General features: G+C 44.6%; 1 protein-coding gene across 1 annotated transcript; it reads left to right on the top strand.

Moving 5' to 3' along the window:
* Positions 1 to 11894: 11894 nt before the first annotated feature.
* LOC125552794 lies at positions 11895 to 16924 on the top strand. The gene is made up of 14 exons (XM_048716477.1): positions 11895 to 12592; positions 12674 to 12767; positions 13526 to 13712; positions 13815 to 14070; positions 14176 to 14388; positions 14480 to 14566; positions 14685 to 14819; positions 14893 to 15006; positions 15089 to 15336; positions 15417 to 15497; positions 15575 to 15806; positions 15915 to 16013; positions 16094 to 16285; positions 16520 to 16924. Exons 1-14 carry the CDS (start codon positions 12272 to 12274, stop codon positions 16613 to 16615), a joined length of 2355 nt encoding a protein of 784 aa, XP_048572434.1. The 5' UTR covers positions 11895 to 12271; the 3' UTR covers positions 16616 to 16924.
* Positions 16925 to 27122: the final 10198 nt, after the last annotated feature.

The following is a 27122-nucleotide window of genomic DNA, read 5'->3' as shown; positions in this document are numbered from 1 at the left end:
TCATCAAGAAATTCACCTAATGGCACGGTATTATCAAGCATAGAAGTAGTTGCATCATAAGCATCATGCATAGCAGAAGTGGCATCATCAATAACATGCGACATATCAAAATCAATAACATGTGCAGGTGTCGCAAATTTACTCATAACAGAAGGTGAATCAAGTGCAGAGCTAGATGGCAGTTCCTTACCTCCCCTCATAGTTGAGGGAAAAATCTTGATTCTTCCATCTTTCAAGTTCCTCATAGTGATCAACAGATATAATCCCAAGTGACTCAAAGAATAGAGCTATGCTCACCGGCAACGGCGCCAGAAAATAGTCTTGATAACCCACAAGTATAGGGGATCACAACAGTTTTCGAGGGTAGAGTATTCAACCCAAATGTATTGATCCGACACAAGGGGAGTTGTGACGCCCGGATAATCAAGCTACAGTAACCTCTGCTAATGATGCCACGTCACCTCCATTACTATTGCTAATCTCGCGCTAGTTAAAAACGATTCAGATTCAAATTTAAAATAAAGACAAACATCAAAAGTTTTCAAGCATTAAAACTAAAATGTTCAAACTGGGACAAATAAGTCCTAGGTAATAATGGTGGAGAAACCATAATTTAATAAAATGTGTAAATACTCAAGAATGAATAAAATAGTAGCAAAAACAATTAGGTAAATGATTATAAAATAATAAACAATTACAAACTATTTTATATTAAGTGCCAAGTTAATTGTGGTAGTGGCATAAGTATTAATAATATTTTAGGCACAACTTGGGTATTTCATAAAAACAAAATTTTAATAAAACAGAAAATAAGAAATAAAAGAAAAGAGAAAATAGAAAATAGAAAACAATAACTAAACTAAAACTAAAAAAAGGAAAGGCCACCCCCCTAGTGGGCCTCACGGCCCAGCTGGCCATCCAACCGGACGGCCAGGCCGGCCCACTTTCCCCCTCACTCCCCTTATCCTCCCCTCCCCGTGACCTAACCCCCCACGCTCCCCCACTCCTCTGCTCGATCCCCACCCCCTCCCTCGCTTTCCCTCAACCGCCGCCACACACATACCGCGCCAGGGAGAGGGCAGCGCCCAACTCCGCGTGAGCGCGCCGCGCCCCCAAGCCCCGCCATCCTCTGCGCCCCCACCTCCTACCATCGGCGCCCCGCCATCCTTCGCGTGTCCCGCCCCTGCCGCACGTCCCTGTCGCCGGTGCCGCCCCTGACGCCGCCGGTGCTCACCGTCGCCACCGTCCTTGCGTCGCCGTCCTCACCCAGGAACTGGCAGGATCTCGCGCCTCCACGTCCTTCGGCGCCCGATCCAGCCGTCTCGGACCTCCCCTGCACCGCTGCAGCCCCGCGCCGTCCTCTCCGTCGACGGTGCCGCATCGCCGGACCTCCCCGACTCCTCCACGAGCCCATTGCCAGACCCCTACAGCTCCGCCGTGAGCACCGCCTCCTCCCTCTCCTCGCACTCCCCTTCTCCCATGTCGGACGTCGCCGTGCACGCCGTCCCGCACCCGCGTGCCCCCGCGCCCGCCTGCGGCCCCTCCCATGTAGCCCCCGCCGTCATGCTCCGCTTGCACCGCCGCTTGCGGCCGGAAGCCTCCGAACCGCGCCTCGCGCTCGCCAGCGCTTCCCGCGTTCGCCGCCCTCGCTCTGCGGCCTCGCCCCCTTGCTCCCGCTGTGCCGCAGCTGCTGACTGCTGCTGCTCCGGCCGGCGAGCCTCGTCGTGGCTGGCCTGGGCCAGTGCCCCAGTCGGGCTAGCGCCCGTGCGCCCGTGCCCGTTGTGGCCTGGGCCACTGGCCACTTGGCCAGTGCCCCCCCGGCCCTATGATAGTGGGGCCCTGCCCGGAACATTTTAAAAAATGTTGAAAAATAATAATAATAATTAATTAGATTTAAAAATAATAATAATAAAAATAAATAAATTTAATTAATTAACTAATTAACTAACTTAATTAATCCTGATTAGATTAGCCCAATTAAATAATTAAGCTAACTAATATGTTATTTAAACTAATTAAATTGGTTAATTAGTAAATAGTCTATGACAAACGGGCCCCGTCTGTCAGTTTGACCCAGTCAACACCCCTGTTGACTGATGACATCATGCTGACATCAGCAAGCACAATTCTGGATAATGTTGAATTAAAATAATTAAATAAATCCTAAAAATGATTTAAATCTTTTAAAATTAATATAAAATAAACCGAAGCTCGGATGGAAAAACTTTGTACATGAAAGTTGCTCAGAATGACGAGACGAAACCGGATACGTAGACCGTGCATCCGCCACACATCCCTAGCATAGCAAACACGCAACTTTCCCCCTCCGATTCATTTGTCCGAAAACACGAAACACCGGGGATACTTTACCGGATGTCTTCCCCCTTCGTCGATATCACCTCCTACTGCGTTAGGGCACATCTAGCACCGTTACTTGTCATGTCATGCATCGATATGCATCTGTTTGCATTGTATTCATTATTTCTTTCCCCTCTTCTCTCTGGTAGACTACGAGACTGACGCCGCTGCTGGTGCCCCGGTCGACTACGTTGTTGACGACCCCTACTTGCCAGAGCAACCAGGCAAGCCCCCCCCCTTGATCACCAGATATCGCCTATTCTTCTCTCTACTGCTTACATTAGAGTAGTGTAGCATGTTATTGCTTTCCGTTAATCCTATTCTGATGCATAGCCTGTCCTTGCTACTATTGTTGATACCTTACCTGCAATCCTAAATGCTTAGTATAGGATGCTAGTTTATCATCAGTGGCCCTACATTCTTGTCCGTCTGCCATGCTATACTATCAAGTCGTGATCACTCGAGAGGTGATCACGGGTATATACATACATACACTATAAAGGTGGTGACTAAAGTCGGGTCGGCTCGTAGAATACCCACATGTGATTTCGATGTGGGGGCTAAAGGGACAGGTGGTTCCATCCAGGTAGTGGTGGGCCTGGGTTCCCGATGGCCCCCGACTGTTACTTGTGGCGGAGCGACAGGGCAGGTTAAGACCACCTAGGAGAGAGGTGGGCCTGGCCCTGGCCCTGGTCGGCGTCCACGGTCATTTCAAGATAACACGCTTAACGAGATCTTGGTGTTTGATCTGAATCTGGCCACTGGCCTATACACACTAACCAACTACGCGGGAACAGTTATGGGCACTCAACGTCGTGGTATCAGCCGAAGCCTTCGTGACATCAGCGACTGAGCGGCGCGTGCCGGATTGGACTGGAATGCCTGCTCTTGTATTAGGGAGGCTAGGTCTGCTTACCGGCCGCCCACGCAACATGCAGGTGTGCAATGGGCGATGGGCCCAGACCCCTGGGCCATAGGATTTAGACCGACGTGCTGACCTCTCTGTTGTGCCTAGGTGGGGCTGCGATGTGTTGATCTTCCAAGGCCGGGCATAACCCAGGAAAGTGTGTCCGGTCAAAGGGGATCGAGCTTGTTGGGAAATGTGGTGCACCCCTGCAAGGAAGTTGATCTATTCGAATAGTCGTGTCCCTCGGTAAAAGGACGACCTGGAGTTGTACCTTGACCTTATGACAACTAGAACCGGATACTTAATAAAATACACCCTTTGAAGTGTCAGATACAACCCGGTGATCGCTCTCTCACAGGGCGACAAGGGGAGGATCGCCGGATAGGATTATGCTATACGATGCTACTTGGTGAACTTACCATCCACTCTCTTCTATATGCTTCAAGATGGAGGCTGCCAGAAGCGTAGTCTTCGATAGGACTAGCTATCCCCCTCTTATTCTGGCATTCTGCAGTTCAGTCCACCGATATTGCCCCTTTACACTGATACCCATGCATTTGTAGTGTAGATCCTTGCTTGCGAGTACTTTGGATGAGTACTCACGGTTGCTTTTCTCCCTCTTTCCCCCCTTTTCCATTCTTCTTGATTGTCGCAACCAGATGTTGGAGCCCAGGAGTCTGACACCACCTTCGACGACTGCTACTACACTGGAGGTGCCTACTACTACATGCAAGCCGTCGTCGCCGACCAGGAGTAGTTTAGGAGGATCCCAGGCAGGAGGCCTGCGCCTCTTTCGATCTGTATCCCAATTTGTGCTAGCCATCATATGGCAACTGGTTTAACTTATGTCTGTATTCAGATATTGTTGCTTCCCACTGACTCGTCTATCATCGAGCACTTGTATTCGAGCCCTCGAGGCCCCTGGCTTGTATTATGATGCTTGTATGACTTATTTTATTTTAGAGTTGTGTTGTGATATCTTCCCGTGAGTCCCTGATCTTGATCGTACATGTTTGCGTGTATGGTTAGTGTACGATTGAATCGGGGCGTCATAGGAGCCAAAGAATATTCTCAAGTATTAGCAGTTGAGTTGTCAATTCAACCACACCTGAAAGACTTAATATCTGCAGCAAAGTATTTAGTAGCAAAGTAGTATGGAAGTAACGGTAACGGTGGCAAAAGTAACCGTAGCAGTTTTTATAGCAATCATAACAATGGCAATGGAAAAGTAACTGAGCAAAGATCAATATGTGAAAAGCTCGTAGGCAATGGATCAATGATGGATAATTATGTCGGATGTGATTCCTCATGCAACAGTTATAACATAGGGTGACACAGAACTAGCTCCAGTTCATCAATGTAATGTAGGCATGTATTCCGAATATAGTCATACATGCTTATGGAAAATAACTTGCATGACATCTTTTGTCCTACCCTCCCGTGGCAACGGGGTCCTATTGAAAACTAAGGGATATTAAGGCCTCCTTTTAATAGAGTACCAGACCAAAGCATTAACACTTAGTGAATACATGAACTCCTCAAACTACGGTCATCACTGGGAGTGGTCCCGATTATTGTCACTTCGGGGTTGCCGGATCATAACACATAGTAGGTGACTATTGACTTGAAAGATAGGATCAAGAACTCACATATATTCATGAAAACGTAATAGGTTCAGATCTGAAATCATGGCACTCGGGCCCTAGTGACAAGCATTAAGCATAGCAAAGTCATAGAAACATCAATATTAGAACATAATGGATACCAAGGATCAAATCCTAACAAAACTAACTCGATTACATGGTAAATCTCATCCAACGCATCACCGTCCAGCAAGCCTATGATGAGATTACTCACGCACGGTGGTGAGCATCATGAAATTGGTGATGGAGGATGGTTGATGATGACGATGGCGACGGATTCCCCTCTCTGGAGCCCTGAATGGAATCCAGATCAGCCGTCCCAAGGAAGATTAGGGCTTGGCGGCGACTCTGTATCATAAAACACGATGAATCCTTCTCTCTGATTTTTTTTCTCCCTGAAAGCAAATATATGGAGTTGGGGTTGAGGTCGGTGGACTCCCAGGGGGCCCACGAGGTAGGGGGGCGCCCTAGGGGGGCACGCCCTACACCCTCGTGGACAGGGTGTGGGCCCCCTGATGCTGATTCTTTCGCCGGTATTTTTTCATTAATTCCAAAACGTGTCTCCGTGGGTTTTTAGGTCATTTCGAGAACTTTTATTTCTGCACAAAAATAACACCATAACAGTTCTGCTGAAAACAGCATCAGTCCGGGTTAGTTCCATTCAAATCATGCAAGTTAGAGTCCAAAACAAGGGCAAAAGTGTTTGGCAAAGTAGATACGTTGGAGACGTATCAGTCATCATGCTCGGAGAGATCTTCATGGGAGATGTCATCACCATCATGTGCAGCTCATCGCCGGTGATCAGCAGCAAACCCGCGGGGCTCACGGCCTCGCCTGTGAGATTCTCCTCCATGCAGCCCACCCTCACAGGGGTAGCAAAGTTGGCACGCCTCCTTTTAGCACCAACAGCAGGGGCGTCGTGGGCATCAACCCCTGCAGCTCTTCCACAACCATCGTGGCGGTCCTCGTTTTCGTGACGTTGTCGGTTGTCGGAAGCCAGCGAGGTAGCGGGGCTGTGCTGAGGTAGATCCCCATTGCCCGCCATAGGAAGCTGATCTCTGAACAACCTTTGCATCGCCGCAATCACCCTGTCTTCAATCTCCGCACCAAGCGTCGCACGATTCTTGGGATGTCAATCTTCCACATTTTGATGTCCATGTACACTCGAGTTGGAACCTGACATGTTATCTCTTGGAAAGAAGTGGACAAAAGAAAAAATATATATGTGGAAAACACTCAGCTCACCTTCTTGCTTACCCAAATTCTAATGATTCCTTGGCGGTTGTGCGGTGGCAGAAATTCAGGAGTGGACAGGCGAATGAAAGGAAAGAAGCTAACGGTTTGTAGGTGGATCTAGGTGGGGGTAAAATGGGGAGGGCTAGTGCTGAGATCCAATCGATGCAAACCAAATGAACAAGAAAAAAATTTGTAGATCCTTGCACCATGTTTGAGCTGCAACACTTGCCACTACAACTTCTGAAATTTCTCACCCAACTGAATATGATTGCACACTTGCTCAAGACTTTATCTTCTCTTTTTTTGCTTCTTTTTCCCCTCTTTTTTGTGCAACACAAAAGATCCAACAACAAGACTCAAAGAAAAACAGCAACAACTTTGGATAGAACTTGTTGCAAACACAAAGAGGAAAGCAAACAAAGGCTCAGATTTTTCTGCCGCTTTTTGGCTTTGGACTCCAGGGTGGGAAAAGCAAACTAAAAAGGATAGATCTAGCTACAAGGATATAGATCCTACCATGTAAACCTTGCTCTGAATACCAGATGATGCGACACCGTCTTCGGAGAAGAGGGTGTACAAGGGGAGGTCCGATATTCACGGCGTAGGATCGATAACGGATGGGGGTAACTAGCTGGAAGTAGCAAAAAATGGAAAATAAGATATTATGACCCGACGAGGAGGATGCTCACCGAAGCTTGCAATCTGATTATTCACCGATCCACAACCCGCAGTATTACCCCACACAACCACACTCAAGTCGTGGAGCACGAGAGAGGTGCAATTCGCAAGGGAAACCACGAACTCTAACCCACACAACACGATCTAGTCATGGATCACTAATTAGGAGCAATTTCCATGAGAATAAGGATAACAAGAGCTCTCCAATCTCAGGAGGAGTCTATGTCTTTGGTCTTTGATAGAAATGACAAAAGTCCCCAACGAAGGGAAGAGCTAGCCTATTTATAATAGGGACACCTCCCTGGAAAGGTGTGAAACTGAACTAGCTTCGGGAACCTGCTTAGGTCTGAAAGAGAACCAACTTTGGTTTAACTAAATGGCTTCGAGACTTAATGAGGCAGCTTATGGAAAACTCTTGTTGGAGGTGGTTGTGAAGTAAATATGCCCTAGAGGCAATAATAAAGTTATTATTTATTTCCTTATTTCATGATAAATGTTTATTATTCATGCTAGAATTGTATTAACCGGAAACATAATACATGTGTGAATACATAGACAAACAGAGTGTCACTAGTATGCCTCTACTTGACTAGCTCATTGATCAAAGATGGTTAAGTTTCCTAACCATAGACATGAGTTGTCATTTGATTAATGGGATCACATCATTAGGAGAATGATGTGATTGACTTGACCCATTCCGTTAGCTTAGCACTTGATCGTTTAGTTTGTTGCTATTGCTTTCTTCATGACTTATACATGTTCCTATGACTATGAGATTATGCAACGCCCGTTTACCGGAGGAACACTTTGTGAGCCACCAAACGTCACAACGTAACTGGGTGATTATAAAGGTGCTCTACAGGTGTCTCCAAAGGTACTTGTTGGGTTGGCGTATTTCGAGATTAGGATTTGTCACTCCGATTGTCGGAGAGGTATCTCTGGGACCACTCGGTAATGCACATCACTATAAGCCTTGCAAGCATTGCAACTAATGAGTTAGTTGCGGGATGATGTATTACGAAACGAGAAAAGAGACTTGCCGGTAACAAGATTGAACTAGGTATTGAGATACCGACGATCGAATCTCGGGCAAGTAACATACCGATGACAAAGGGAACAACGTATGTTGTTATGCGGTCTGACCGATAAAGATCTTCGTAGAATATGTAGGAGCCAATATGGGCATCCAGGTCCCGCTATTGGTTATTGACCAGAGAGGTGTCTCGGTCATGTCTACATAGTTCTCGAACCCGTAGGGTCTGCACGCTTAACGTTCGTTGATGATATAGTACTATATGAGTTATGTATGTTGGTGACCGAATGTTGTTCGGAGTCCGGGATGAGATCACAGACATGACGAGAAACTCCGGAATGGTCCGGAGATAAAGTTTAATATATGGGATAATACTGTTTGGTCACCAGAAGGGTTCCGGAATTCACCGGAAGGGGTTCCGGATGTTTCCCGAAATGTTTGGGTACGAGAACACTTTATTTGGGCCAAAGGGGAAAGCCCATAAGGTTTTTGGAAAGCGCAAAAGGAAGTTTTGCGGAGTCCAAGGGCCAGACGCCAGGGTCCCTGGCGTCTGGGTCCAGACGCCGGGAACCCTGGCGTCTGGCCCTGGAGTCCGAGAAGGACTCTTACCTTTCGGGTGAAACCAACTTTGTGGAGGCTTTTACTCCAAGTTTCGACCCCAAGGCTCAACATATAAATAGAGGGGTAGGGCTAGCACCCAAGACACATCAAGAAACACTAAGCCATGTGCCGGCAACCCCGTCCCCTCTAGTTTAACCTCCGTCCTAGTTTTCGTAGTGCTTAGGCGAAGCCCTGCGGAGATTATTCTTCACCAACACCGTCACCATGCCGTCGTGCTGCCGGGACTCATCTACTACTTCGCCCCTCTTGCTGGATCGAGAAGGCGATGACGTCACCGAGCCGAACGTGTGCAGAACTCGGAGGTGCCGTGCTTTCGGTACTTGGATCGGTCGGATCATGAAGACGTACGACTACATCAACCGCGTTGATATAACGCTTCCGCGAACGGTCTACGAGGGTACGTAGACAACACTCTCCCCTCTTGTTGCTATGCATCACCATGATCTTGCATGTGCGTAGGAAATTTTTGAAATTACTACGTTCCCCAACAGGTTGGTGGTTCTCGGTCAAACATGGTTTACTGGAGTGAAACAATGTTTCCTTCAGCAGCAAACTCGAGTTATGGAAACCTTTCGCAAGTTGAGATATCCAAACTCGTGAAAAACATTGTTTCACCAGCGCCAAAACATTGTTTCTTCAGCAAACAGCCTATTTCTTTGCAACTCTGTTTCTTTGTCATAAAACACTGTCTCGGCTCGGACTAAAAATGTTGTTGGTCTTCTTTGATGTTGCACCCGAGTTCAACCAGCAATGAAGGAGGTGAAGGCATAACCATATTTTTAAGGTCAAATGATAAACTTAAGTTAGCGTTCACCTGATCACATATTTGCTTGCACGGCTTCTTGTGATTGGACCGTTGGTTGGGATGTCCTTATCATCTTCACATGAAAACAAGCACGAGGTTAGACTTCATGGAAAAATTTCTCTGTTTTGCTACTCGTCTACTCGATGTAGGATTTCAGTGGATAGTGCATTCCATTCATGAACGTATCCTATTTCTACGCTTCCCCAACATGTGAATCAAAGGAGCCCTTAACCATTCATATGATAGGATAATTTTTTTACATCAGGACAGGATAAATACTTATTCAGTAGTACTATCTCGGTTTTAACTAGCCTACCAAAACGCACTCCCTCTGTCCAGGTGCATAAGTCATCTTAGAGCAAGTACAATAAGGTACAGTCAGCAAGCTGTAAGGAGTAAAATAATATTTTTGTGCTTAGTTGGAGGAGAGAAGATAGGAGAGAGAATGTAAGCGGGCTCTCATGCAAGAGCTAGCTGTAGCACGTGCTCCTAGGTACTACTCCCTTCGTTCCGAATTACTTGTCTTGGATTTGTCTAGATATGGATGTATCTAGACTCATTTTAGTGCTAGATACCTCCGTATCTGGACAAATCTAAGACAAGTAATTCGGAACGGAGGGAGTATGTGAGAGTGGAAGGTGAGTCATGTATTAATAAAGTAGCACCTATTTATAGCTAATTGTTATACATGTTAGCTACAAGGTTGGCTATAGATGATATGGCACTTTCTTATAGCCAATAATTGGATATACTATTAACCATGCTCTTAGGTTATGCACCGCGACCAAGGCGGAGAGGAAAACAAGAGAACTTAATGTTTATTTGCTAATTAATAGAATTGCATGCCATGAACTGACTACTGCATGTCGTGTTTGATAGTCTCAAGTCATTGAAAATATACAGCCCCACGTCTCTTATTGGTCGATTCCTTTATTTATGTCAAGAAACAAGAAATGATGTAGGAGTTAATGTATCGCGCCTAAGTATTTTGGGATTATTTGGTTTTCATAAGATGACTGTAGTATTTTTTTTGAAAAACCCAGCCCATATATTAATTAAAATAGAATGTTCATACAATCATTCATTACAGCATCAGCCACACAGGCCGGAACACTATTAATAAGAGCACCATCACGTCTATTAATAAAACTAAACTTAGCTAACTTGTGCGCCACCATATTAGCTTTTCTGCTAATCTTGGAAATCTTAACATTCGCCGGCATCTTCGAAATACTCAAAGCTTGTTTCTTTAGATCAGCAAGGGGAGATCTGTCACAACTGTCATTTCCAAGAGCACCGACCACAAAAAAACAATCAGTTTCTAAAATGATGGATTAATGCAGGGTAATACCGATATACAATCCGAAGAGTGCCGCCCTAAGTTCCGCTTCCTCGGCGATATAGCAAGCTCCAATATAATCCCAAAAGGAGATGACAACTTCTCCACAATGATGGCCTCGACTTATTGAAACAAGGTGTAATTTGGAGAGTTGTCGATGGGGCCAGTATAAACATATGGAGAGATAATTGGATCCCTAGGGAGTCTGGCCTAAAGATTACCGCTAAGAAAAATAGAACGAGGATTAAATGGGTGTCTGAGTTATTCATGACAGATTCTAGGAGGTGGGATGAGAATTTGATCAGGCACTTATTTTATCCTCATGATGCAGATGAAATCTTAAAGCTACGTACTCGGGATTTGGGTGAAGGGGGCCTTATTGCTTGGCATTGTGAGAAAAGTGGCATATTTTCTACAAAGAGTGCGTATAGGCTCGCACTGAATATCAGGGACTCAACAGTTAGTTTGGGGAATTCTAGTGGAGAAGTTAATGTAGAGAGGAGGATCTGGAATATTATCTAGAGAGCTAATGTTCCTCAGAAGATTAGAATTTTTGCCTGAAGAGTTGCTTCAAACAGTTTGGTAGTTCAAGTTAACAAAGTTAAGCATTATCAAACCATCCTGAGTACATGTACAATCTGTGGTGTGGAGGATGAATGCACTTTTCATGCCTTGGTGAGTTGTCCAAAGGCTTGTGCATTTTGGATGGCTTTGAGAAACGTGTGGAATTTACCAGCCGAAGGGCTTCTCAAAAATACGGGGCCAGATTAGCTCCTTATTTTACCGGATCAATTAAATTCGTTGGCGCGTGAGCAAACTATATTGATGTTGTGGAGAGCTTGGCATTTAAGAAATGATCTGATTTTTGGTAAAGGTAAAGAAGAACCTATCTCAGCTTCTGTGAATTTTGTACAAAATTACTGGGCTTCCTTTTCTTCTTGCCACGCAAAACCGCAGGCAGTGATAAGTAATAAAGGCAAGGAACTGGGGGATAACATTCGGGCTTTGAATAAGTATGAAGAGGAGTTCTGTTGGTTGTCAACCTCTCAACGAGGAGTGCTATAAGATTAATGTAGATGCAAGTTTTGTGGAGGCAATCAACCCTGCGAGTATATTTTGGAACGGAGCATAGTACTACTTCTCTCTTTATGTGTGCCAAAGTTAAATTATGTTTAGATGTGTGTGCCACTACTATGTCTGGCCCGGCCGTCACTGCAACCGAATTAACGAGTTAATGAAAGCGACACCACAATCCACTTACACCGGAGAGAAGACAGAAATGCCCCCTGAACTCCATTTCCGAGCACGATAGATTCTTCCCTTCCTTCGGTCTCCATTCCATTCCATTCCTGCGACGCTTGATTGAATTGAACCTAACAACGCCCGAATCCATCGATTCTTCCATTTCCAATCCCCCGACTCCTTCAAAACCCACAAATCCCCAGATCCTGGATCGAAATTAGGAGCAAAGGCAGCGCCTTTGCGTCTCTCCTCGTCCGCCTTGGCGCGCGCCACCGGGGACGCGCGCTAGCCGGCAGCGCCGCGCGGAGGAGACGCGCGCCGGCTCCGACCTCCGGCTCTGTTCGCATCGATTTACTGATGCCCGCGGCCGTCATGGCGAAAGAAACGGTGCTCGTCCGGTAGTCTGACCATGCTCAAAATCCGTTCGGCGAAATGCCCCTGGGCGTCCGTCGGCGCGGCCGGCGCCCTCGTGATGCTCGTCACCGCCGTCCATGTATTCATGGTGCCGATCCTCCCCTCGTCCCTGGATTTCTCGGCCGCTCGCCGCAGCGTCCACCACCGGCCGAGGAACGTGCTCCCGGGCGCTGGGGTTGTGGACTCACGCCTCAGGGCTCGGTTTCCTGCCGATTCATACGAAGCCGTGACGTTCCGTGCCGCGCCGTGGAAGGCCGAGATCGGGAGGTGGCTCGCTGGGTGCCATGCCGAATCATCAGCTGTCAACATTACTGAAGTGTGCACTAGGCTTTTTCACTCATCAGTGTACTCCGATTTAGCTTTGCCTTGGGTTAATCTTGTTGTTATTTCTGGACAGGCTATTGGCACAAAGAGGTGCGAGAAAGACTGCAGTGGAAATGGTGTGTGCAACTATGACCTGGGGGAATGCAGATGCTTCCATGGATATGCTGGTTAGTCTTACTTTGTCAGGCCCAACTAATGCTGGTAGTCTTGCTCACTGGTCACTTGTTGTCCATCGCATCTCATTTTGATAGGGGATTTTTGTAGATCTGATAGTTCTTTGGACCTGGACAAACTTGGTATGGAAACAAAGGCGAGCGAGAAAAATGATAAAAAGAGGTTACTTCATAGGGCCGAAAGCACGAGAGACTAGCTCTGGGTGTTTATATTGGACATAATAATAACACTTACATATCTCACTAGCCATATACATCTGCGAGTGGGCTTATGTAATAAAAGAGTGCACATCCCTGGTCTGTAGTTAAGCGGTTGAGGGCATCCTGTGCTTCTGCAAAAGGATACATAATGTTCAGTTTTCGCGGTCATCAATGTAGGATTGTAGGAATGTTGCATTAAGTCTCAAATATTTAATCTGTTCTGTGACCATTATCAGATATGCTTGAATCGGGAATGAACTTGTGCATTAATAAGCTGTTACATTTTAGTTAGAGGGCTATTGTCTTACTTGTCTACCTTTTTGTGGAATATAAGCAGTTAATGGCATGTTCGTTTTTTTAGTAATAGTTAACAAAAAAGGCAACTCTTTTGTTTCTAAAGGAAGGAGCATATGCATTATGTGCTATGGCAAGGTGGGGTTGTCTACTGTTCCCTTGGTCGTATTGATTTGTTTTTTGTCAACCTTTCCCTTCTAACATTTTAATTATAACAATTTTGTTTATCAAGTAACCATATGGCTTTGTTAATACAGGAAAAGGATGTGAGAGGGTTCTGAAGTTGGAGTGCAACCTCCCAAGTTCCCCAGAATGGCCTGTAGGACCCTGGATAGTTTCCATATGTCCAGCCCAGTGTGACACAACCAGGACAATGTGCTTTTGTGGACCAGGAACAAAATACCCGGATCGCCCTGTGGCAGAAGCTTGCGGCTTTAAAACAATGTAAGAGTATCATATGCACTGATTTTGATTATTTTTTTATGCTTCAGAATGTGTACCATTGATACTGTAGTATTATTGAACACCTTTAGTTCATCCTTCTAGCGTGCCTGCAAAACCTGATGACCCGAAGCTTACCGACTGGACAACACCTGATCCAGATGTATTCACAACAAACAGCAGTAAGCTAGGATGGTGCAATGTGGACCCTGAGGATGCATATTCTTCCAAAGTGAAGTTTAAAGAAGAATGTCATTGCAAATATGATGGACTCTGGGGGCAGTTTTGTGAGACACATGTTGAATGCATTTGTATTAACCAGTGTTCCGGACATGGACATTGTCGTGGTGGTTTCTGTCAGGTATGTCTTGGGCAAAGTTTTTTGTGGTATTTATCATGAAAATACCGTGACATGCTGTTCTGTATTCGTAACCTGTGTTATGATCTAATTGAGGATTTCTTTCAGTGCGACAGTGGATATTTTGGGATTGATTGCAGCATCCCATCGGCTTATTCAGTTGCATATGAATGGCCCTCATGGCTCCAAGCACCAGTGAACCTACCAGACCTAAAAAATTTAAGCAATATCCCCATCAATGTCAATGCTGTTGTTGAGAAAAAAAGACCACTAATATATGTGTACGATTTGCCAGCTGAGTTTGACAGTCATCTTCTTGAAGTAAGTCTAGACCACAAGTTTTGCTCCCTGTTTTCTTCTCTTCATGAAGTTTTGCTGCAGCTTTGACATCGCAGGATATGTTCTATTGCAGGGACGACATTACAAGTTAGAGTGTGTGAACAGAATATATGATGAAAAGAACAGAACTATATGGACGCGGCAACTGTATGGTGCTCAGGTTTGCTAAACTTGTCAACTAGCAGATATGGAATGTTGGTAGCTCCATGTTTATAGTAACAACAATCGCGTTTACAAGGGCACAAGAAGATCTGAGACATGTTTTATTTTTCATATAGATGGCACTCTATGAGAGCATTCTTGCTAGCCCTCACCGCACACTGAATGGGGATGAAGCTGATTATTTCTATGTGCCGGTTCTTGACTCTTGTCTAATAACTAGATCCGATGATGCCCCACACCTGCAGATGCCGGTAACCATTATCATCAAGATGTTGTACTATAGTTGGCAATGTTTCTCCTTCAGTAATTGAGTTCTAATTTTAGGAGGACCTGCGCCTCAGGAGTTACCATACTCTTGAGTACTACAGAAAGGCTTATGATCACATAGCTCAGAGGTATCCTTACTGGAACCGCACTTCTGGAAGAGACCATATTTGGGTGGGTGTTTACATGAAATTGATAGTACAATGATCCTTGCATAACCAATAACCTGTACTTTCAACTTACAAAAAAAAAACAGTTCTTTTCGTGGGATGAAGGTGCCTGCTATGCTCCAAAGGAGATCTGGAACAGCATGATGCTTGTCCACTGGGGAAATACCAACACAAAACATGAAAAATCAACGACTGCTTATTGGGCTGACAACTGGGATGATATTCCTTTGGATAGAAGAGGCAGCCATCCATGTTTCGATCCGAGAAAGGACCTCGTGCTTCCAGCATGGAAGGAGCCTAACCCAGGGGCCATCTGGTTAAAACTATGGGCAAGGTATGTCTCAATGCCTGAACTTAGAGATGTGCCTTTTAACTACTGGAATGTTTAGACCCTCACTGTACAACTTTTTGCAGGCCAAGGATCAATCGTACAACACTTTTTTATTTCAATGGTAATCTAGGACCAGCCTATGAAGAGGGTCGCCGTGAAGACACGTATGTATATATATATATGTGTCTGTCAATATATGTGACCAAATTGTATATTAATCTGCTTCCTCTGTATAACACAGGTATAGCATGGGGATTAGGCAAAAGCTGGCAGCTGAATTCGGTTCAACACCAAACAAGCAAGGGAAGCTTGGAAGGCAGCATATAGCCAACGTAACAGTTACGTACGTAAAATCTGAGATGTATTATGAGGAACTAGCAAGCTCCATTTTCTGTGGTGTCCTGCCAGGGGATGGCTGGAGTGGGCGCATGGAAGACAGCATGCTTCAAGGATGCATTCCTGTCATAATACAGGTGCTACAACGTCATCCTATAGTCCTATGATGTGTATCTGACAAGACTTAACAACAGAGCAACTAACTGTGTGATCATACCTATCTGCTTCCATTGCTTACACTGTAGGATGGAATATTTCTTCCGTACGAGAATGTGCTTAATTACAACAGTTTTGCAGTCCGCATAGAAGAAGATGAGATCCCCAACCTCATGAGAGTCCTCCAAGTAGGTTCTATTTTTTGCTTTCCTTTTCTCTTCTTATGTGCGTTACCTGTGCAGTGTACTCACCGTTTTCATCTCACCAGGGAATAAACGATACACAGATAGATTTTATGTTAGGAAATGTTCGCCAGATCTGGCAGAGATTCTTTTATCGCGACACCATGTTGCTAGAGGCAGAGAGGCAGAAAAAACTGTTTGCTGAAGAGGAGGCGGCCTGGTCAGTCGAGGTTTCGAAACTAGAAGATGGTGATGATGTCTTTGCAACTTTCATACAGGTAACTTCTGAAAATTCCGAGCAAAGCTTCTCCATTTAGTTTTTATGGTGGAAACCTCATGATAATGATCATTGGCGTCAATCCCACATTCATTACCATAAGCAATATTTGTAATTTTCATTTTCGTCCCGAGGCAAAGCATTATGCATTGTGTGCTCACATTGCCGGATCATACTAGAGCCAGTCGTTCTGTCGTCATTCCCGATTTGCTGAGGAGGAATGTCTTTTTTACAGGTATTGCATTACAAGTTATACAATGACCCATGGCGGCAAGGTCTCCTCCTAGAAAAGGAAACCGGTTTGCCGAGCATCTGCTCAAAGGCTTCCTGAAGTGCTCCGCGGATGTTGCGGCTGTGGCGATAGGCTTAGGATAGGCGTACTCACTCTCTTGATCCCATGTGAAAAAAATTCGGTACATATGGTCCTCCAAAGGGATGATCTGATAATGGAAATGGGACTCGCCTTTTCATTTTTGGTTTCCTTTGAACAGATTATTGCTGTTTTGACAGAAGATAACCCAGACCATTCTCTGGAAAAAGGGATAGATCACAGCAACCTTGTGTGTTGAGCCAAAACTGATACACCAAACAAATTGGAAGCAAATGTGATGTAGTATATGGTAATTTTATTTTGTACCGCTGTCGGGCTGTATCTTTTTGTCCCTGCGCTGGAAGCTACTAGAGCTGGTCAAACTAGCTATAGGAGGGAGGGCTCAGGAATCACGCGGCGTGTGCAAAAACATGGACACATGCTGCACCCGTCCGTCCGACGTGGACGAGAAGCATGTGAAGAGCGCGCTCGTGAGAGCCCCAAATGCTGTGAGGTGGATCTTTATTTATACCATCTTGCATTCATGCCATTCCATCTTATCAGCATGGATGATAATGCTGCATCGACATACATGTCCTGCAAGCCCTAGCCGTACGTACATACGTACGTTCCACGGATGAATATGCTTGGTGCTTTGTGATCTTTTTTTTTCATTTTGCCGATGCACATCGGTAGTGAAACAACCAGCACTTAACTTGAATTAGACAAACCCAAGTTGATAGTGATAGTTCATTTTTCTATTTTATATATTGTTGGTTTCAGGAAGTACTTCTCACTTGTGCCAAAAGGTCCTGGGTTTGACGCGCCCTCTCTGCATTGCCTTGTGCAGGGGAATGGTTTACCTTTGTATATTCCTCCCCAGACCCCACCTAGTATGGAGTTTCAAGCATTGGGTCTGTCTTTTTTTAGAGTGGTCTGTCCTTTTCTTTATACAGGATAGTTGGCCAGACTTGCAGCCCGGTAGTGATAGGATTTATTTAGCAGTTGAAGGATTACAATGAGAAGATCATGATGCAACCAACACGTGGTACTCACATCCGTTCTACCGTAATTAAGCTACACTATGTGCAACCCTGTTCTATTATTCATGTTTGTGAACTATAAAAATATCCAGAATGTTTTAATAATGTTCATGAATTTTTTAAAATGTTCATGATTTTTAATAAATATTCATGAATTAAAATGAAATCTGAAAATAAAAAACAAGAAAGGAAAACGCCAAAAGAAAAACAATTAAAACCGACAAAAACATTTGAAAAAATAGGTAATACCTTTTCAAAACCAAGAAAACCGACCAACCCATTACATCTATATAGGTGTGTGTTACTATCAGCCAGCAGCGCACACCCTTACACGCGAGGCACACAATGACCCATAGGCTCCGATGCACCAGGAGGCTCCAAATTTAGAGAGCTTAGTATCTTAATTAATAGACAGATTCAACAAGTAATGCTTCACCATCAAAATTACCTCCGTCATTTCGGATCATAGCACCATACTTGCATCGACTAAACGCATATAACAGTAAGTTGTCCAGCCTAAGGGCATCTTCTTCGTGGACCTCTACTTTTGCCCTCAAATGTCTAGCCTTGATATGGAAACTTGCTAAGTGGTAATTTTTTTTGGAGAAACCTTGTAATTAAACAAGGTTCTCGAACTAGAATACAAACAAAAAGGATATGTGCAGAGAGACTCAATGAAAGTTGTTCTAAAAAATCGACCAGACGGTCCTAACAATATTTAGACGTCCAACATGGGCCCCTATTTTGGGCCAGACACGTCGTCCAAAATCGCCTAGTCCAGCCTCAAATTGAGGGGCGGTTGTAGGGAGTTCGGACGTCCACCACCTCGGCCTGACGGCCCCTCCCCCACCATCCTTTTTCACACCCCACCCATCTCACTCTCACTTCACTTCCCTACCAAACCCCTAGCCACCAGTCGCTACCACGCCAGGACCATGGATTCAGGAGGAGCTTTTGATGCGTGGAGACACATCATTGCCGCAAACTCGCCCTGCGGCTGCGTCTCGCCGCCACAGGTCTCCGAAGTCGTCATCCTCAGTCACTTCATCCGTCATCAAGGAGGAGCCAGTTGATGAAGATGATGATGGCCTCGATGTTGGGGAACATAGTAATTTCAAAAATTTCCTACGCACACACAAGATCATGGTGATGCATAGCAACGAGAGGGGAGAGTGTGATCTACGTACCCTTGTAGACCGACAGCGGAAGCGTTAGCACAACGCGGTTGATGTAGTCATACGTCTTCACGACCCGACCGATCAAGCATCGAAACTATGGCACCTCCGAGTTTTAGCACACGTTCAGCTCGATGATGATCCCCGGACTCCGATCCAGCAAAGTGTCAGGGAAGAGTTCCGTCAGCACGACGGCGTGGTGACGATCTTGGTGTTCTACTGTTGCAGGGCTTCGCCTAAGCACCGCTACAATATTATCGAGGATTATGGTGGAAGGGGGCACCGCACACGGCTAAGAAAACGATCACGTGGATCAACTTGTGTGTCTAGGGGTGCCCCCTGCCCCCGTATATAAAGGAGCAAGGGGAGGAGGCCGGCCGGCCCTATAGGCGCGCCAAGGAGGAGTCCTCCTCCTAGTAGGAGGGGGAAGGAAGTGGGGAGGGAGAAGGAAAGGGGGGCGCCGCCCCCCCTCTCCTAGTCCAATTCGGACCAAGGGGGAGGAGGCGCGCGGCCCACCTTGGCTGCCCTTCTCTCTCTCCACTAAGGCCCATATGGCCCATTACTTCTCCTGGGGGGGTTCCGGTAACCCTCCGGTACTCCGGTTTTCTCCGAAATCACCCGGAACACTTCCGGTGTCCGAATATAGTCGTCCAATATATCAATCTTTATGTCTCGACCATTTGGAGACTCCTCGTTATGTCCGTGATCACATCCGGGACTCCGAACTAACTTCGGTACATCAAAACTCATAAACTCATAATATAACTGTCATCGAAATCTTAAGCATGCGGACCCTACGGGTTCGAGAACAATGTAGACATGACCGAGACATGTCTCCGGTCAATAACCAATAGCGGAACCTGGATGCTCATATTGGCTCCTACATATTCTACGAAGATCTTTATTGGTCAGACCGCATAACAACATACGTTGTTCCCTTTGTCATCGGTATGTTACTTGCCCGAGATTCGATCGTCGGTATCCCAATACCTAGTTCAATCTCGTTACCGGCAAGTCTCTTTACTCGTTTCGTAATACATCATCTCGCAACTAACTCATTAGTTGCAATGCTTGCAAGGCTTATGTGATGTGCATTACCGAGAGGGCCCAGAGATACCTCTCTGACAATCGGAGTGACAAACCCTAATCTCGAAATACGCCAACCCAACATGTGCCTTTGGAGACACCTGTAGAGCTCCTTTATAATCACCCAGTTACGTTGTGACGTTTGGTAGCACACAAAGTGTTCCTCCGGTAAACGGGAGTTGCATAATCTCATAGTCATAGGAACATGTATAAGTCATGAAGAAAGCAATAGCAACATACTAAACGATCGAGTGCTAAGCTAACGGAATGGGTCAAGTCAATCACATCATTCTCCTAATGATGTGATCCCGTTAATCAAATAACACAACTCATGTCTATGGTTAGGAAACATACCATCTTTGATTAACGAGCTAGTCAAGTAGAGGCATACTAGTGACACTCTGTTTGTCTATGTATTCACACATGTATTATGTTTCCGGTTAATACAATTCTAGCATGAATAATAAACATTTATCATGAAATAAGGAAATAAATAATAACTTTATTATTGCCTCTAGGGCATATTTCCTTCAGAGTCTCCCACTTGCACTAGAGTCAATAATCTAGTTCACATTGCCATGTGATTTAACACCAATAGTTCACGTCATTATGTGACCAACACTCAAAGGGTTTACTAGAGTCAATAATCTAGTTCACATCGCTATGTGATTAACACCCAAAGAGTACTAAGGTGTGATCATGTTTTGCCTGTGAGAGAAGTTTAGTCAACGGGTCTGCCATATTCAGATCCGTATGTATTTTGCAAATTTCTATGTCAACAATGCTCTGCACGGAGCTACTCTAGCTAATTGCTCCCACTTTCAATATGCATCCAGATTGAGACTTAGAATCATCTGGATTAGTGTCAAAGTTTGCATCGACGTAACCCTTTACGACGAACCTTTTGTCACCTCCATAATCGAGAAACATATCCTTATTCCACTAAGGATTATTTTGACCGCTGTCCAGTGATCTACTCCTAGATCACTTTGGTACCTCCCTCCTAGACTTATAGCAAGACACACATCAGGTCTGGTACACAGCATTGCATACATGATAGAGCCTATGGCTGAAGCATAGGGAACATCTTTCATTTTCTCTCTATCTTCTGCATTGGTCGGGCATTGAGTCTTACTCAATTTCACACATTGTAACACAGGCAAGAATCCTTCTTTTGCTTGATCCATTTTGAACTTCTTCAAAATTTTGTCAAGGTATGTGCTTTGTGAAAGTCCAATTAAGCGTCTTGATCTATCTCTATAGATCTTAATGCCCAATATGTAAGCAGCTTCACCGAGGTCTTTCATTGAAAAACTCTTATTCAAGTATCCCTTTATGCTATTCAGAAATTCTATATCATTTCCGATTAGTAATATGTCATCTACATATAATATCAGAAATGCTACAGAGCTCCCACTCACTTTCTTGTAAATACAGGCTTCTCCAAAAGTTTGTACAAAACCAAATGCTTTGATCACACTATCAAAGCGTTTATTCCAACTCTGAGAAGTTTGCACCAGTCCATAAATGGATCGCTGGAGCTTGCATACTTTGTTAGCTCCCTTTGGATCGACCAAACCTTTCGGTTGCATCATATACAACTCTTCTTCCAGAAATCCATTCAGGAATGCAGTTTTTACATCCATCTGCCAAATTTCATAATTATAAAATGCGGCAATTGCTAACATGATTCGGACAGACTTAAGCATCGCTACGGGTGAGAAGGTCTCATCGTAGTCAATCCCTTGAACTTGTCGAAAACCTTTTGCGATAAGTCGAGCTTTTGTAGACAGTAATATTACCGTCAGCGTCAGTCTTCTTCTTAAAGATCCATTTATTCTCAATTGCTTGCCGATCACTGGGCAAGTCAACCAAAGTCCATACTTTGTTCTCATACATGGATCCCATCTCAGATTTTATGGCTTCAAGCCATTTTGCGGAATCTGGGCTCATCATCGCTTCCTCATAGTTCGTAGGTTCGTCATGGTCAAATAACATGACCTCCAGAACATGATTACCGTACCACTCTGGTGCGGATCTCACTCTGGTTTACCTACGAGATTCGGTAGTAACTTGATCTGAAGTTACATGATCATCATCATTAGCTTCCTCACTAATTGGTGTAGCAGTCACAAGAACAAATTTCTGTGATGAACTACTTTCCAATAAGGGAGAAGGTACAATTACCTTATCAAGTTTTCTACTTTCCTCCCGCTCACTTCTTTCGAGAGAAACTCCTTCTCTGGAAAGGATCCATTCTCAGCAACGAATATCTTGCCTTCGGATCTGTGATAGAAGGTGTACCCAACATTTTCTTTTGGGTATCCTATGAAGACGCACTTCTCCGATTTGGGTTTGAGCTTATCAGGATGAAACTTTTTCATATAAGCATCGCAACCCCAAACTTTAAGAAATGACAACTTTGGTTTCTTGCCAAACCACAGTTCTTACGGTGCCGTCTCATCGGATTTAGATGGTGCCCTTTTTAATGTGAATGCAGTTGTTTCTAATGCATAACCCCAAAACTATAGTGGTAAATCGGTAAGAAACATCATAGATTGCACTATATCCAATAAAGTACGGTTATGACATTCGGACACACCATTATGCTGTGGTGTTCCAGGTGGCATGAATTTGTGAAACTATTCCACATTGTTTTAATTGAACACCAAACTCGTAACTCAAATATTCGTCTCCGCGATCAGATCGTGGAAACCTTATCTTCTTGTCATGATGATTTTCCACTTCACTCTGAAATTCTTTGAACTGTTCAAATGTTTCAGACTTATGTTTCATCAAGTAGATATACCCATATCTACTTAAATCATCTGTGAAGGTCAGAAAATAACGATACCCGCCGCGAGCCTCAACACTCATCGGATCGCATACATCAGTATGTTTTATTTCCAATAAGTCAGTTGCTCGCTCCATTGTTCCGGAGAACGGCGTTTTAGTCATCTTGCCCATGAGGCATGGTTCGCAAGCATCAAGTGATTCATAATCAAGTGATTCCAAAAACCCATCAGCATGGAGTTTCTTCATGCGCTTTACACCAATATGACCTAAACGGCAGTGCCACAAATAAGTTGCACTATCATTATTAACTTTGCATCTTTTGGTTTCAATATTATGAATATGTGTATCACTACGATCGAGATCCAATGAACCATTTTCATTGGGTGTGTGACCATATAAGGTTTTATTCATGTAAACAGAATAACAATTTATTCTCTTACTTAAATGAATAACCGTATTGCAATAAACATGATCAAATCATATTTATGCTCAACGCAAACACCAAATAACACTTATTTAGGTTCAACACTAATCCCGAAAGTATAGGGAGTGTGCGATGATGATCATATCAATCTTGGAACTACTTCAAACACACATCGTCACCTTACCCTTAACTAGTCTCTGTTCATTCTGTAACTCCCGATTCAAGTTACTAATCTTAGCAACTGAACTAGTACCAAATATTGAGGGGTTGCTATGAACACTGGTAAAGTACACATCAATAACATGTATATCAAATATACCTTTGTTTACTTTGCCATCCTTTCTTATCCGCCAAATACTTGGGTAGTTCCGCTTCCAGTGACCAGTCCCTTTGCAGTAGAAGCACTTAGTCTCAGGCTTAGGACCATACTTGGGCTTCTTCACTTGAGCAGCAACTTGCTTGCTGTTCTTCTTGAAGTTCCCCTTTTTTCCTTTGCCCTTTTCTTGAAACTTGTGGTCTCGTCAACCATCAACACTTGATGTTTTTCTTGATTTCTACCTTCGTCAATTTCAGCATTACGAAGAGCTTGGGAATCGTTTCCGTTATCCCTTGCATATCATAGTTCATCACGAAGTTCTACTAACTTGGTGATGGTGACTAGAGAATTCTGTCAATCACTATTTTATCTGGAAGATTAACTCCCACTTGATTCAAGCGATTGTAGTACCCAGACAATCTGAGCACATGCTCACTAGTTGAGCGATTCTCCTCCATCTTTTAGCTATAGAACTTGTTGGAGACTTCATATCTCTCAACTCGGGTATTTTCTTGAAATATTAACTTCAACTCCTGGAACATCTCATATGGTCCATGACGTTCAAAACGTCTTTGAAGTCCCGATTCTAAGCCGTTAAGCATGGTGCACTAAACTATCAAGTAGTCATCATATTGAGCTAGCCAAACGTTCATAATGTCTGCATCTGCTCCTGCAATAGGTCTATCACCTAGCGGTGCATCAAGGACATAATTCTTCTGTGCAGCAATGAGGATAAACCTCAGATCATGGATCCAATCCGCATCATTGCTACTAACATCTTTCAACACAATTTTCTCTAGGAACATATCAAAATAAACACAGGGGAGCTAAACGCGAGCTATTGATCTACAACATAGATATGCTAATACTACCAGGACTAAGTTCATGATAAATTAAAGTTCAATTGATCATATTACTTAAGAACTCCCACTTAGATAGACATCCCTCTAATTCTCTAAGTGATCACGTGATCCAAATCAACTAAACCATGTCTGATCATCATGTGAGATGGAGTAGTTTCATTGGTGAACATCACTATGTTGATCATATCTACTATATGATTCACGCTCGACCTTCCGGTCTCCGTGTTTCGAGGCCATATCTGTATATGCTTGGCTCGTCAAGTATAACCTGAGTATTCTGCGTGCGCAACTGTTTTGCACCCGTTGTATTTGAACGTAGAGCCTATCACACCTGATCATCACGTGGTGTCTCAGCACGAAGAACTTTCGCAACGGTGCATACTCAGGGAGAACACTTCTTGATAATTAGTGAGAGATCATCTTAAAATGCTACCGTCAATCAAAGCAAGATAAGATGTATAAAAGATAAACATCACATGCAATCAATATAAGTGATATGATATGGCCATCATCATCTTGTGCTTGTGATCTCCATCTTCGAAGCACCATCGTGATCACCATCGTCACCGGCGCGACACCTTGATCACCATCGTAGCATCGTTGTCGTTTCGCCAATCTTATGCTTCCACGACTATCGCTACCGCTTAGTGATAAAGTAAAGCATTACAGGGCAACTGCATTGCATACAATAAAGCGACAATCATATGGCTCCTGCCAGTTGCCGATAACTTGGTTACAAAACATGATCATCTCATACAATAAAATTTAGCATCATGCCTTGACCATATCACATCACAACATGCCCTGCAAAAACAAGTTAGACGTCCTCTACTTTGTTGTTGCAAGTTTTACGTGGCTGCTACGGGCTTAAGCAAGAACCAATCTTACCTACGCATCAAAAGCACAACGATAGTTTGTCAAGTTGGTGCTGTTTTAACCTTCGCAAGGACCGGGCATAGCCACACTCGGTTCAACTAAAGTTGGAGAAACTGACACCCGCTAGCCACCTTGGTGCAAAGCACGTCGGGGGAACCGGTCTCGCGTAAGCGTACGCGTAATGTCGGTCCGGGCCGCTTCGTCCAACAATACCGCCGAACCAAAGTATGACATGCTGGTAAGCAGTATGACTTATATCACCCACAACTCACTTGTGTTCTACTCGTGCATATAACATCAACACATAAAACCTAGGCTCTGATACCACTGTTGGGGAACGTAGTAATTTCAAAAAATTTCCTACGCATATGCAAGATCATGGTGATGCATAGCAACGAGAGGGGAGAGTGTGATCTACGTACCCTTGTAGACCGACAGCGGAAGCGTTAGCACAACGCGGTTGATGTAGTCGTACGTCTTCATGGCCCGACCGATCAAGCACCGAAACTACGGCACCTCCGAGTTTTAGCACACGTTCAGCTCGATGACGATCTCCGGACTCCGATCCAGCAAAGTGTCGGGGAAGAGTTTCGTCAGCACGACGGCGTGGTGACGATCTTGATGTTCTACCGTTGCAGGGCTTCGCCTAAGCACCGCTACAATATTATCGAGGATTATGGTGGAAGAGGGCACCACACACGGCTAAGAAAACGATCACGTGGATCAACTTGTGTGTCTAGGGGTGCCCCCTGCCCCCGTATATAAAGGAGCAAGGGGAGGAGGCCGGCCGGCCCTATAGGCGCACCAAGGAGGAGTCCTCCTCCTAGTAGGAGTAGGACTCCTACTAGGAGGGGGAAGGAAGTGGGGAGGGAGAAGGAAAGGGGGGCGCCGCCCCCCTCTCCTAGTCCAATTCGGACCAGGGGGGAGGAGGCGCGCGGCCCACCTTGGCTGCCCTTCTCTCTCTCCACTAAGGCCCATATGGCCCATTACTTCTCCCGGGGGGGTTCCGGTAACCCTCCGGTACTCCTGTTTTCTCTGAAATCACCCAGAACACTTCCGGTGTCCGAATATAGTCGTCCAATATATCAATCTTTATGTCTCGACCATTTCGAGACTCCTCGTTATGTCCGTGATCACATCTGGGACTCCTAACTAACTTCGGTACATCAAAACTCATAAACTCATAATATAACTATCATCGAAACCTTAAGCGTGCGGACCCTACGGGTTCGAGAACAATGTAGACATGACCGAGACATGTCTCCGGTGAATAACCAATAGCGGAACCTGGATGCCCATATTGGCTCCTACATATTCTACGAAGATCTTTATCGGTCAGACCGCATAACAACATACGTTGTTCCCTTTGTCATCGGTATGTTACTTGCCCGAGATTCGATCGTCGGTATCCCAATACCTAGTTCAATCTCGTTACCGGCAAGTCTCTTTACTCGCTTCGTAATACATCATCTCACAACTAACTCATTAGTTGCAATGCTTGCAAGGCTTATGTGATGTGCATTACCGAGAGGGCCCAGAGATACCTCTCCGACAATCGGAGTGACAAATCCTAATCTCGAAATACGCCAACCCAACATGTACCTTTGGAGACACCTGTAGAGCTCCTTTATAATCACCCAGTTACGTTGTGACGTTTGGTAGCACACAAAGTGTTCCTCCGGTAAACGGGAGTTGCATAATCTCATAGTCATAGGAACATGTATAAGTCATGAAGAAAGCAATAGCAACATACTAAACGATCGAGTGCTAAGCTAACGGAATGGGTCAAGTCAATCACATCATTCTCCTAATGATGTGATCCCGTTAATCAAATAACAACTCTTTGTCTATGGTTAGGAAACATAACCATCTTTGATTAACGAGCTAGTCAAGTAGAGGCATACTAGTGACACTCTGTTTGTCTATGTATTCACACATGTATTATGTTT

Source organism: Triticum urartu, chromosome 4 (genome assembly GCF_003073215.2).
Source record: "Triticum urartu cultivar G1812 chromosome 4, Tu2.1, whole genome shotgun sequence".
NCBI classification, from domain to species: Eukaryota; Viridiplantae; Streptophyta; class Magnoliopsida; order Poales; family Poaceae; genus Triticum; species Triticum urartu.
Note: the sequence above shows the minus strand (reverse complement) of the source record. Positions and strands in the feature narration are given on the sequence as shown.